Here is a 12,611-nt window from a genome sequence, read left to right on the forward strand (position 1 = left end):
AATCACTAGTGATGGAGGTGGGCCTTGAACCTATCCTTTCCCTTCACAGGGTGCCTCCCCACCTTGCTTCTTGTCTTCCCCAGCAACCCCCGAGCACCCCTGTCCTTCTCCCCAACACTCACTCACAGCTGCTCCACACTCAAAAGCCTACACTGCCCCCCCCCCCCAACCCTCACCCCATAGTTGTTCCGCACTCAAGGGCCTATACCCCCCTCTCCCCACCCAGCCCTTGGCCACACCATTTCTGCCCACCCCCAGACAGGACCAGTCCAGAGAGTGATGCCAGGGGAGGGACGGAGCATGAGGGGCATGGCCAGGGGACTGGCATTCACAGCTGGGGGTATTTTGGGAGAGGGGACAGAACTGGGGGGTGGGGGAACAGGCATTATATCTCCATACTGTGGGAGACGCCAGGGGAGGCAGTATGTGGGGGAAGTGGGAGAGGCTGGGGAAGACAGAATGTAGGAGAGGCTGGTCGGGGAGGTGGGCCGGGAGGAGTCGGAGAGGCCAGGGAGGCAGACCGGAGGGGATGCAGAGGAGGCTGGGGGAGGCACGCTGGTAGGGAGGCAGAGGAGGCTGGGGTGGCTGATGAGGCTGGGGGGGTGAGGCAGGAAGATTGGGGGGCTGGCAGAGAGGCAGAATGCAGAAGAGACTGAGGGGGAGGTGGGAGAGGCTGGGGAGGCTGGAGAGGATGAGGGGAGGCAGGCTGTGGTTGGTGGGAGAAGCCAGTGAAGGCAGGCTGGGGGGTAGATGGGAGAAGCTAGGAGGGGAGGCAGATAATTAAAAGCACATCTATTCCAAGAGGCCTTCCCCAACTAAGCCCTCATCTCCTCTTCTCCCACTCCCTTCTGCATCACCTTTGAACTTGGATTTGCTCCCTTTATTCCCCCTCCCTCAACCCCACACCACTTATGTCCATGTCCCTAATTTATTTATATAAATGACTGCCTCCCCCCAGACTGTAAACTCCTTGTGGCCAGGGAATGTGTAGACCAACTCTGCTGTATTGTCCCCTCCCAAGCACTTAGTACAATGCTCTGCACACAGTAAGCCCTCAATAAATACGATTGATGGATTAATTGAGAGGCTGGGGTGGCGGGAGAGGCCTTGTACCTTCTGCTGTTGTTCCTCTGCTTGGCCGGGGTCTTGGGCAGTTGGATAGGCTCCTTGAGCGCCCCTTTGAGGTGAATGAGCCTGTCCTGGATCACCTCCCTGATCTTCTTCATCCATTCCTGCTTGGCCTCGATGCTGGAAGCCTGTGTCCGGCCGGGCCGGCAGTGAGGGCAGGGAAGGGAGGGAGGGGGAGGGAGGGTCGGAGGTTGGCCAGGCCGATGGGGGTCGGGAGAGAGAGGCAGAGGGAGGGTTGGAGGTTGGTGGGGCCTGGTGCCTACCCTCTCAGCCGCCTGTCCATCGTGGTGCCCGGCCCCAGTGCTGCCCACCTGCAGCTCCCACCTCTCCAAGCTACTGCCTTCAGGGAGCCTCCCTGGACCATCAGCCTGTGGTCCCTCTACCTCCGCTTCAGTTCCACCTCCCCTGGCTGGGGCAGTCCGTTCTATGGGCGGGACTGTGGGTGCCTGTCCCATCCCTCTTCTGCACCTCCATGAGGGTGGGGCTGTGTCCACCCTGTCTACACGGAGGGGGGCGGTGGGTTCCCAGGAGCAGGATGGTGGCCAATCTACTTCAGAGGATGCCCAAGAGTGGGGCTACATCCAACCAGGCTACATCCAACCCGCCTACACAATGGGCTCCCTGAGGGTGGAACCAAGTCCACCTTGTCTACACCAGGGGCTTCCTGAGGGTGGGACTGTGTCTGAACCATCTACACCAGTGCCTGTCCAAAGGTAGGGCTTTGTCCATCCTATCTACACTAGGGACAGGACCAAGTCTTCCCCATCTACTCAGGGACTCCCTGATGGCAGGACAATGCATGACCAGAACCAATACCTGGTGGGAGCCAGGCACCCACCTCCTCCCACTGGCTGCCGCCCCTGCCCAGTCCCACCCTCCAGCCCTGTGGTACCTTGACCACTGTCTTGTTGTCTGAGGAGGGCGAGCGGCCGGACCATAAGGCAAACTTGCAGGCATCTCCCTCCACGTGCTCGGTCACCCCCAGCTCTGAGGTCTGGAGGCAGGAAGGGGCTGTGAGAGCCTGGGGAGGCAGGCACCGCCGGGCTGGCGGGGAATGGGGTGATACCCGGGCGGATGACTGGTCGTGATAGTTCGGGGTGTGGAATGAGGTGGGGGGGTTGGGTGAGGTGGGGAGTTGAGTGAGATTGGGGGTCACGTGAGGCAGGGGATGTCAGCAGAGGTGAGGGGTCAGGAGAGGTTGGGGGGGCAGTCAGGTGAAGTGGCTGCTTGGTGAGGTGAGGGGTTGGGTGAGGTGGGAGAATCAGGCGAGGCAGGAGGATCAGGTGAGGAAAGGGGTTGGATGAGGTGAAGGGTTAGCTGAGGTGAGATGTCAGCAAAGGTGGGGGATAAGGTGAGGAAAGGGTTTGGGTGAGGTAAAGGGTCAGGAGAGAGAGGGGATCAGGTGAGGAAAGGGATCAGGAGAGGTGAGGGGTCAGGTGAGGAAAGGGATCAGGTAAGGTGGGGCATCAGGTGAGGGGAAGGACAAGGTGATGAGGGGGGCCTGGTGAGGTGTGGGGTTAGGACAGTTGGGGGAATCAGGTGCAGAAAGAGGTCAGGTGACATAAGGGGCCAGGAGAGGTCAGGGGTCAGGTGAGGAAAGGGGTCAGGTGAAACAGGGGGTCAGGAGATGCGAGGGATCAGGTAAGGTCGGGGGACAAGGGAGGTGGAGTGTCAGGAGAGGCGAGGGAATCAGGTGAGGTGAGGGGTCAGGTGATGCAGGGCTATGTGGAGCTTCTCTCAACATCACAACTGCCCACCACACCCCCAGCCCCTCAGCCTCAGGGGGAAGTGCACTTTTAGTGGACAGTCCAGTGCGAGTCAGGGACAGATGGGCCGCGGGACCCAGGCAGGAAGCTTCCATGCTCCCTCATCTCTGGGGCCCAGGCTGTGTGGTGCCCTCAGGCCAGGGGCTGGACGCGACAGCCAGCCCGGCCACCCACCAGCAGCTTATTCTTGTAAACGTATTTGGTGTGTCCGGCCGAGTCTTTCATCTCCTTGCTGAAGACGAGTGAGATCTCGAAGAGGAAGAGGTGGCGCTCCCGCCCCTTGCGAATCAGAGACTTGGGATCCCACACCTGAAAGGAGTCTTGGAGGATCAATTCTCCCTGGACGTCCAGGTTCTCGTCAAAGCCTGCAGGAGACATGGGCGGTTCGTCTGATGGGGTGCCCCGAGGTCTGGGGGGAGTGGTGCAGACGATGACCCCAAAAGGGGTTTCTTTTGCCAGTCTCCCCTCCTGCAGCTTTGTCAAGACACTTCCTCCAGGAGGCCATCCCAATCACCCCTTCCACCCTACCCTGCTCCCCCACTGTGGCTGGCTCTAGACTATAAACTCACTGTGGGAATGGAATAAAGTCATACTCTACCAAGCTCTTAGTACAGTGCTCTGCACACGGTAAGCACAATAAATACAACTAACTGACTGGCTCATTATATAGCTCTGTACTCACCCTCATTAACTGTGGTATAAATCTATGCGGAGGAACGTCCTTCATATGCAAAGAAGATACCCCTGATGGTGACATTCACCTCTGAGGACACTTGTGGCTGAAAAGGCCAATGTGGGACCCACAGACTGGGCCACATTGAACTCACAAAGAGCCTGTTCCTTGTTGTGTCATCCTGTTTGATGTCTGTGGTGCCTGGCACTGTTTTCTCTTCTGCCTCCCAGTCTCTTGTTCCTTACTAAGATTTTGGTCAAAGTAAGTGACCCTCTTCCTCATAGAGGTGTGCCATGCTAGTCCATCCTCGGGCATTGCCTCCCAGTTTTCGGCTGGGATGCAGCCTTGTCTGCGGCTTGGCTTCACCCCATTCTTAAAGCGCATCATCTGCCCTCCCGGCTTCTGGTTTCCCCATCTCAGCTCTCTGTATGGCAGCTGTTTGGATCTCCTGCTGTCATTCCTTCTCCTCAGGTGACCTCACCCAGAACAGCTGTGTTAAGGTGAGCATAGCTTCAATTAATTCATTCAAATGTATTTTTTGAGCACTTACTGCATGCAGACTGCTGTACTAAGCGCTTGGGTGAGTACCATACAACAATAAACAAACACATTCCCTACCCACCACAAGCTGACAGTCTAGAGTCAGTGCTGGAAGACTTATGTTTCAGAACTTCAGCTATGGAATATTTGTCCATTCATGATGGCTGGTCTCTTCAGTTGATTATACACTCCATGAGGACAATGATGGCATCTTATTCGACTTCTTTTGACCCTCAACCAGTCAGTACAGTGCTTCGCACACAGTAGGTGCCCGGTATAGTACTCAGCACACATCAGGCACCTTAAGCCCTCTGCACACAGCAGGCATCCAATATAGCACTCTGCACATAGCAGTCACCCAATAGAGCACTTTGCACACCATATTCAGTATATATTCTTGGTAGTCATGATGGCATCACTACCAAGAGAACACCAAGATAACCTTGGCATTATCCTTGACTCCTCTCTCTCTCATTCAGCCCACACATTCAATCTGTCACTAAATCCTGTCGATTCAACCTTCATAACATTGCGAAAATCTGCCCTTTCCTCTCCATCCAAATTGCTACCGGCTAAATCCAAGTACTTATCCTATTCCACCTGGATTACTGTTTCAGCCTCCTTTTTGACCTCCCTGCCTCCCTTCTCTCCCAACTCCAGTCCAGGCTTCACTCTGCTGCCTGGATCAATTTTCTACAAAAAACCTTCAGTCCATGTTTCCCCACTCAAGTCCCTCCGGTGGATGCTCATCTATCTCTGCATCAAACAGAAACTCTTCACCAACGACTTTAAAACCCTCCATCAGCTTGCCTTCTCCTACCTCACCTCTCTAAGCTCCCAGACCATACACTTCACCCCTTTAATGCCAACCTACTCACTGCTTCTTGATCTCATTTATCTCACCTCCGACCTCTCACCCACGTCCTGCCTCTGGCCTGGAACACCCTTCTTTTTCACATCCAACAGACAATGACTCTCTCCCTCTTTAAAACCTTATTGAAGGCCCATCTCCTTCAAGAGGCCTTCCCTGACTAAGCCCTCCTTTCCTTTTTTTCCCCACTCCCTTCTGCATCGCCCTGTCTCGCTCCCTTTATTCACTACTCCCACCCCCAGTCCCACAGCACTTACGTCCATATCTGTCATTTATTTATTTATATTAATGTCTGTCTTCCCCTCTAGACTGTGAGCTCGCTGTGGGCAGCGAATGTGTCTGTCATATTTTTGCACTGTACTCTCCCAAGTGCTTAGTACAGTGCTCTGCACAGAGTAAGCACTCAATAAGAGTAAGAGTAAGCACTCAAGAGAAGCAGCGTGGCTCAGTGGAAAGAGCCCGGGCTTTGGAGTCAGAGATCGTGAGTTTGAATCCCAGCTCTGCCACTTGTCAGCTGTGTGACTGTGGGCAAGTCACTTCACTTCTCTGTGCCTCAGTTCCCTCATCTGTAAAATGGGGATGAAGACTGTGAGCCCCACGTGGGACAACCTGAATCTGTAAAATGGGGATTAAGACTGTGAGCCCCACGTGGGACAACCTGATTCCCCTGTGTCTACTCCAGCGCTTAGAACAGTGCTCGGCACATAGTAAGCGCTTAACAAATACCAACATTATTATAAATACAATTGATTGTTTGCAAGTTCAGGCACTTCTTGCCAAAGGTCACAGCACAGCCCAACACACCTTAAGTATAACAGAAGTGTTATACTTCTAGACCTGGGGCCGGAGCAATTGACCTTTGGGAGATTTGGGGATGGGAAAGAATCTGCTAACTCTATTGTATTGTCTTCTCCCAAACACTTATTATAGTGTTCTGTACAAAGTAAGGGCTCAATTAAGACCTAGGATAGATTGATTGATTGGGCCTGCCTTTGATATAATTAATTAATAATGGCAATTATTACTTACTCTCTGCAAAGGGTTAGGGCAGATACAGAACAATCAGATTGGATCCTGTCCTTATCCCCCAGGGCTCAGTTTGAGAAGGAAGAGGAATGAGGATTTTACCCTCATTTTACAGAGGAGGGAATGGAGGCTCAGCGCTGGGATTAGAAGCCAGGTATCTCGATTCCCACACTCATGCTCTGACCACTGGACCACCAGCCCTCCGAGACAGTTCTGGGGGTCCCCAATCCTAACTCAGACAGAAATAGCCCCTCCGGAGTCACTTAGGAGAGCCCAGATCCCTGTTAATGTCCACAGGGTCCTAAAATCTCCCAGTTCTTCCCTTTCTGGGTCAGACAGGATTGGGGCTCCCTGCCTACTGCACCCCCAAAACCTCAGTCACTTCTTTTGATGCCACCATCCCTTGCCTCTTTCACCCTCGCACCCCTCCAAACAGCCAGGCTGCAATTTGGAGTCCAACTAGTGATCCCCTACCCCGGGCTGGCTACAGAGAACTTCGGGGAGAAGGCCCTAACAATAATAGTAATAATAATAATGATAGCAATAATAATAGCAATAATAATGATAGTGCTATTAAGCACTTACTATATGCCAGGCAGTGTTGTAAGTGCTGGGGTAGATACCAGGCAATCAGGTTGGACACAGTCCCTGTCTCTCTAGACTGTAAGCTCGTTGTGGGCAAGGAATGTGTCTGATATACTGTTACATCATACCATCCCAAGCGCTTAGTACAGTGCTTGCACACAGTAAATGCTCATAATGAATGAATGAATGAATGTCCCACATAGGGCTCACAGTCTTAATCCTCATTTTAAAGATGAGGGAGCCGAGGCACAGAGAAGTAAAAATTAATAATAATAATTATGGTACTTGTTAGGCACTTACTATGTGCCAAGCATTGTTCTAAAGGCTAGTGTAGATATAAGTTAATCCGATTGGCCACAGTCCATGTCCCATATGGGGCTCACACTCTTATCCCCATTCTACAGATGAGGCACTTGCCCAAGGTCACACGATAGACACGTGGCAGAGCTGGAATTAGAACCCAGCTCCTTTTGACTCCCAGGCCTGTGCTCTATCCAGAAGGCAACCCTGCTTCTCTGGCATCTCAGCGTTCTCAGGCTGACACATCCCAGACACTCCAGCCCAGGAGTTGAGCTGACCTACACCTTACACATCTCAGAGCTTTCCTGGTAAGTGTTTTGCCGGTAAGTGCTAAGTGCTTTCCTGGTAAATGGTAAGTGCTTCAGCACATCCATCAGGTAACGAGTGGGGGCAGAATTCTGATCCAACTCTCCTTTCTCTTTCTCTAACCCTATCCCCCCCTTCCCAAGACCCGTGCTCCTTCCTTGCCTTCGTCCCAATGCACATACTCCTTGTGACCTTTGCCCACTTATCTAGGGGCAGCCCAGGTCCCAGTTTCACCTAGTTAGGATCATTGGATGCTGAGGAAGTTGTGCTGCTGATCTTCCCAATCATTTCTCACCTCAGGGGCTGCGGGAGCCTCTCTCCTCCGGAGCCTAAAGTCTGCAGCCCAAACATCTTGTATTACCTCCCTGGTTCCACTCTACACCCTGTCTCTCTCCAGGGCTGCAGCTCTGACCTTCTCTGTGTCCTAACTGTCCAGCATCACTTCTCTAGTCCCAGTGTCCCCCCAGGGTCACAGCTCTGACCTTCTCTGAAATGGCTGAAGGGTCCCTCCCCAACTCCCCACTCCTCCCCATGGCGCAGTGGATAGTCCCCAGGCCTGGGAGTCAGAAGGTCATGTGTTCTAATTCTTACTCTACCCCTTGTCTGCTGCATGACCTTGGGCATTTCACTTCACTTCTCTGGGGATTATAATATGGGGATTGAGACTGAGCCCCATGTGGGACAGGGACTGTGTCGAACCTGATTTGACTGTATCCACCCCAGTGCTTAGTATAGTACCTGACTTATAATAAGCACTTAACAAATACCACTATTATTGTTATCCTTTCCCAATCCTTCCCTCTCATCGGGCCAGGCCCCAAGTGTATGCCTTCTAAAGCTTTAGTCCCTAATCCCACTACTTTCCCCTAATAATAATAATGATGGCATTTGTTAAGCAAATGCTTTACTATGTATCAAAGCACTTTGCTTGGTGTTGGTATTTGGTATTTGTTTAAGCACTTACTATGTGCAAAGCACTGTTCTAAGCGCTGGGGGGATACAAGGTGATCAGGTTGCCCATGTGGGACTCACCATTTTAATCCCCATTTTACAGATGAGGGAACTGAGGCACAGAGAAGTGAAGTGACTTGCCCGAAGTCACACAGCTGGCAAGTGGCAGAGCCGGGATTAGAACCCATGACCTCTGACTCCCAAGCCCGGGCTCTTTCCACTGAACCACGCTGCTTCACATGCTGGGGTAGATAAAAGCTAATCAGGTTGGGCGCACACGGGGCTGTCCCTTATGGGGCTCACAGTCTTCACCCCCAATTTCTAGATGAGGTAACCGAGCCCAGAGAAGAGAAGTCACTTGCCCAAGGTCACCCAGCAGACAAGTGTCGGAGCCAGGATGAGAACCCAGGTCCTTCTGACTCCCAGACCTGGCCTCCATCCACTAGGCCACACTGCTTCTCCTCTGTTGGGGAGGTACTCTAAAGCGGGCTTCTTCCAGGATTTCTTCTCCCTCTAGGTGACCGCCACACCCCACATCCAAAAGACCAGTTGCTCCCTACCAGCACCTTTGTTCTGGATAACCCTGCCCCCTGCACAGGGGTCCCCATGGTCCGGTCCGGCAGTTGTGGGCAGTACCTTCCAGCATGCTGACATGCATGGCGTCGTTGGCTCTTTTGGGGACGCTGAGCATCACATCCAGTGCGTCCTTCAGCTCGCCCTTGCCCTCTTCGCAGCAGGCCAGGAGCTCCTGGGGCAGGACAGAATAGGCACTGTCACCTCGGGGTCCAGGCAATCAAGACTATCAAGCCCCTCAGGAGGGCAGAACCCCTTACCCTCCCACAACCTGCCCCCGGACAGCTCCAAGCTGGGCTAGCCAGGCAGCAGTGGTGGACTAGTGGTCAGCCACTGGATTGGCTCCAAGGGTGGGCAGTGTTGGGGGTGGGAACTGAAGGGTCACGGTGGGCAGAGGAGGAAGGGACGACAGGGAAGATGGCCAGGCCCTCACAGCTTGGGCAGATCCCCAGCCCCACGGGCTGGCCAGGTGGCTCCAGGATAGGGCTGGCTTTGTGGTCCCGTATCCTGTCCCCTGCATGGGTGGCTCACTCTACTGGAGAGCTGGCACTGCACCTGGGCCAAGGGATGTTGGCAGGGACCAGCCCAAGCCCCGAAGAAGGGGAGACTTAAGAAGAAGATGGAGCAGGGTCATCTGTGTGTCCTGGGGTTTGGGGATCCAGTTCATCCAGTGAAAATCCAGATCACAGCTTCCAGTCCACCCAGGTTCCTAGGGGCTCTGAGATCTAGTCGGTCATTCCAACAAAATTCTCAACCACAGTTTCCAGCTCAAGCAGCTTCTCAGTGTTCCAGGATCCAAGTTAATGTTAACAATAATAATAATAATAGTTTTCGTTAAGTGCTTACCGCGTGTCATGCACTGTTCTAAGCACTGGGATAGATACAAGCTAATCAGGTTGGACACAGTCCCTGTCCCACATAGGGTTCATGGTCTTAATCCCCATTTTACAGATGAGGTAACTGAGGTACAGAAAAGTGAAGTGAAGTGATTTGCGCAGGGTCACGCAGCAGACAAGTGGCAGAGCTGGGATTAGACCCCAGGTCCTCTCTCCTTTCCAAAATCCTAGAACGAGTCATCTACACTCGCTGCTTAGAATTCCTTAACTCCTATTCTCTCCTGGACCCCCTCCGATCTGGCTTCCGTCCCCTCCACTCTACCGAGACTGCTCTCTCTAAGGTCACCCATGACCTCCTTCTCGCCAAATCCAATGGCTCCTACTCCATTCTAATCCTCCTTCACCTCTCAGCTGCCTTTGATACTGTAGACCATCCCCTTCTCCTCCACACCTTATCTTACCTTGGCTTCACAGACTGCGTCCTCTCCTGGTTCTCCTCTTATCTCTCTAGCCGGTCATTCTCAGTCTCCTTCAAGGGCTCCACCTCCCCCTCTCATCCTCTAACTGTTGGAGTTCTTCAAGGGTCAGTTCTTGGCCCTCTTCTGTTCTCCATTTACACTCACTCCCTCGGTGAACTCATTCACTCTCACGGCTTCAACTACCACCTCTACGCAGATGACACACAGATCTACATCTCTGCCCCTGTCCTCTCCCTGTCCCTTCAGGCTCACATCTCCTCCTGCCTCCGGGACGTCTCCACCTGGATGTGTGCCCGCCACCTAAAACTCAACATGACCAAAACTGAGCTCCTCATCTTCCCTCCCAAGCCCGGTCCTCTCCCAGACTTCCCAATCACCATGGATGGGACGACCATCCTTCCCGTCTCTCGGGCCCGCGACCTCGGTGTCATCTTTGACTCGTCTCTCTCGTTCACCCCACACATCCGATCCATTACCAAGACCTGCCGGTCTCACCTTTATAATAACGCCAAGATCCGCCCTTTCCTCTCCACCCAAATGGCTACCTTACTGCTACAGCCTCTCTTAATATCCCGGCTAGACTACTGTGTCAGCCTTCTCTCTGATCTCCCTTCCTTCTCTCTCGCCCCGCTTCGGTCTATTCTTCACTCTGTTGCCCGGCTCATCTTCCTGCAGAAACACTCTGGGCATGTCACTCCCCTTCTTAAAAACCTCCAGTGGTTGCCTATCAACCTCCGCTCAAAACAAAAACTCCTCATTCTAGGCTTCAAGGCTCTCCATCACCTCGCCCCTTCCTACCTCTCCTCCCTTCTCTCTTTCTACTGCCCACCCCGCATGCTCCGCTCCTCTGCCGCCCACCTCCTCACCGTCCCCCGGTCTTGCCCATCCCGCCGTCGACCCCCAGGCCATGTCCTCCCGCGGTCCTGGAATGCCCTCCCTCCTCACCTCCGACAATCTAATTCTCTTCCCCTCTTCAAATCCCTACTTAAAGCTCACCTCCTCCAAGAAGCCTTCCTAGACTGAGCTCCCCCCTTTCCCTCTGCTCCCTCTACCCCCCCTTCACCTCTCCGCAGCTAAGCCCTCTTCTCCCCTCCCTCCCTCTGCTCCTCCCCCTCTCCTGTCCCATCCCCTTGGCACTGTACTCGTCCGCTCAACTGTATATATCTTCATCACCCTATTTATTTTGTTTAGTGAGATGTACATCACCCTGATTCTATTTATTTGCCATTGTTTTAATGAGATGTTCTTCCCCTTGACTCTATTTATTGCCATTGTTCTTGTCTGCCTGTCTCCCCCGATTAGACTGTAAGCCTGTCAAAGGGCAGGGACTGTCTCTGTTGCCGATTTGTACATTCCAAGCGCTTAGTACAGTGTTCTGCACATAGTAAGCACTCAATAAATACTATTGAATGAATGAATGAATGAATGAATGAATGAACCTTTCTAACAGTTCTCCCATAACCGTTCTTATGGTCTCTATCCATCTAGCTGCCAGTTTTCCTCTGCCTCGTTTTCCCTGGATTCTTCCTAGCATTAGCGTCTTCTCAAGAGAGAATTAGTCCTCCTGATGATATGTCCAAAATATGCTAATCTAAGTCAAGTCATTTGGCCTTCCAAAGATCATTTTGGTTTAATTTGCTCCAAAATCCACTTGTTGGTTTTTGGGGGTTTTTGGGCAGTCTGTGGTATTCGCAAAAGCCTTCTCCAACACATTTCAAAAGAACATAACAATGTTTATAGCGCTCGCCCATTCCCTCTGGACAGACACCTTAATGACTCACTAATTGCAGCTCAAAACTTGTTGATTTCCACCTCCCTCTACCCCCCCGCCGCCCCCCCCGCCAGCCCATCCAGGAGCTACTGAGTGGCCCCCTACCAAAGGAACGGCACTGGGTCTACAGATTAGCTGCTAAAACTCCGGACTTTCTTTCTCTTCCTCCCTAGCCACATTACCTGGCTTCAACCTCCTCCCTCTGATCTTTAGACTGTAAGCTCATTGTAGGCAGGCAATGTGTCTGTTTATTGTTGAATTGTATTCTCCTAAGCGCTCTCTCCTGGGATCAATAATTAATAATAAAAGAATGAGTTGTCAAGAAATACACCAAAGACTAATGTTAGGAAGACTTACTATGAAGAGTCTGAAAAAGCTATGAAATGCGCTATCAAGCAAAAACTCTTCACTATTGGCCTCAAAGGTCTTCACCCCTTTGCCCCCTCCTACCTCACTTTCCTTCTCTCCTTCTCCATCCCAGCCCACACACTCTGCTTCTCTGATACCGCTAACCTTTTCACTGGGCCTCACTCTCGCCTATCCCACCGTCAATCCCTGGCCCACGTCTTACTTCTGGCCTGGAATGCCCTTCTAATCTCCAAACCTCCTGTCTCTCCCTACTTCAGTCTATACGTCACTTGCTGCCCGGATTATCTTTCTTCAGAAATGCTCTGGGCATGTCACCACATTCCTCAAAAATCTCCAGTGGTTGCCTATCAACCTCAGTATCAAGCAAAAACTCCTCACTATTGGCCTCAAAGCTCTCCATCATCTTATCCCCTCCTACTTCAACTCCCTTCTCTCCT

General features: G+C 52.5%; 1 protein-coding gene across 2 annotated transcripts in view; it reads right to left on the bottom strand.

Annotated features, from left to right (window-relative positions):
* KALRN (kalirin RhoGEF kinase) overlaps positions 1–12,611 on the bottom strand; it is a 139,040-nt gene that overhangs the window by 74,447 nt on the left and 51,982 nt on the right. For both annotated transcript variants that reach the window (XM_039913606.1, XM_039913607.1), the window contains exons 27-30: positions 8,783–8,894; positions 3,069–3,259; positions 2,021–2,122; positions 1,114–1,256 (exon numbers count right to left, since the gene is read on the bottom strand). In XM_039913606.1, coding sequence (XP_039769540.1) covers positions 1,114–1,256; positions 2,021–2,122; positions 3,069–3,259; positions 8,783–8,894 — 548 coding nt within the window. The remainder of the gene's footprint in view (positions 1–1,113; positions 1,257–2,020; positions 2,123–3,068; positions 3,260–8,782; positions 8,895–12,611) is intronic.

This window comes from Ornithorhynchus anatinus, chromosome 1 (genome assembly GCF_004115215.2).
Source record: "Ornithorhynchus anatinus isolate Pmale09 chromosome 1, mOrnAna1.pri.v4, whole genome shotgun sequence".
Taxonomy (NCBI): Eukaryota; Metazoa; Chordata; class Mammalia; order Monotremata; family Ornithorhynchidae; genus Ornithorhynchus; species Ornithorhynchus anatinus.